Source organism: Chiloscyllium plagiosum, chromosome 28 (genome assembly GCF_004010195.1).
Source record: "Chiloscyllium plagiosum isolate BGI_BamShark_2017 chromosome 28, ASM401019v2, whole genome shotgun sequence".
Lineage (NCBI taxonomy): Eukaryota > Metazoa > Chordata > Chondrichthyes > Orectolobiformes > Hemiscylliidae > Chiloscyllium > Chiloscyllium plagiosum.
Window position 1 is genome coordinate 1,221,249 of NC_057737.1, and position 853 is coordinate 1,222,101.

Consider the following 853-nt stretch of genomic DNA (forward strand, 5'->3'; position numbering starts at 1 on the left):
AGTGTGGCCGCACATCCACCTTCTCTCCTCCCCCTCCCTGACCAGTCCTCACCATATGGAGCAGCTGTGTGATACCGTCGAGGGCACCAGCAGGCAATTCAGCTGGAGGGGCGGTGCAGACAGAATTCCTCTCGTTTATATTTCACCCTCCCCACAGCCAGGGAAAACACTGATTCAGTGAGCCAGCTGCCAGTGTTCTGTTGCCCTGCTCTTGCTTTGAGTGAGGGTCAGAGCCAGAGGGGGTGTCAGTGACACACAGGGTGCAGTGGATGGGAGACTGGGAGAGGAGAGGGGATCACCGTGAGGGCTGGGTCTGCACTGAGAATGGAAGAGGAGGATTACCAAAGGAAGATGGTGGTGAGTGTGACCTACCTCTGTGAGCAGGAAACTGAGGGCCTGGCTGACAACGCAGGATGGTGGCTTCATGTCTGTGCGCTCCACACTCAGCAGCATCGAGGTGTGATCACACTGTGGCTCAACTGGAAACTGAGGGTCAGACACAGAAACCAAGTCAGCACCAAAACCCCACAGGCTACCACTCCAGGCCAGCAGCAACACCGCACTCTGACTCCAAACACAACCCTGACCAGGCAATGGGGGAGGGGGGCGTGGAAACAGGGAGTGGGATAGAGAGGGAGCAGGATGGGGAGGGAGTGGGTTGGGGATGGGGATGGGGATGGGGGACAGAGCCTGAGCAGGGGTAAATGCTGCTCAGCTCAGAGTCTGAGGTACAGGAAGGTTTGTTAACCCATCCATCCATGTTCCCTCCCTCTCTCCCAAACCAAGCCCCAGCCCTTGGCTACCACCTTCCTCAGTTTCTCTCCCATCCCCCCACCCCCAACATCTCCCCCAC

General features: G+C 57.9%; 1 protein-coding gene across 3 annotated transcripts in view; it reads right to left on the reverse strand.

Annotated features, from left to right (window-relative positions):
- Nucleotides 1-16: 16 nt before the first annotated feature.
- Nucleotides 17-853, reverse strand: part of LOC122563856 (ribosomal protein S6 kinase-related protein-like) — a 15,925-nt gene continuing 15,088 nt past the window's right edge. For 2 of the 3 annotated variants that reach the window (XM_043718051.1, XM_043718049.1), the window contains exon 11: nt 17-486. In XM_043718051.1, the coding sequence (XP_043573986.1) occupies nt 175-486 (312 nt within the window). In that variant the 3' untranslated portion in view covers nt 17-174. The remainder of the gene's footprint in view (nt 487-853) is intronic. The other variant, XM_043718052.1, reaches the window with a different exon arrangement.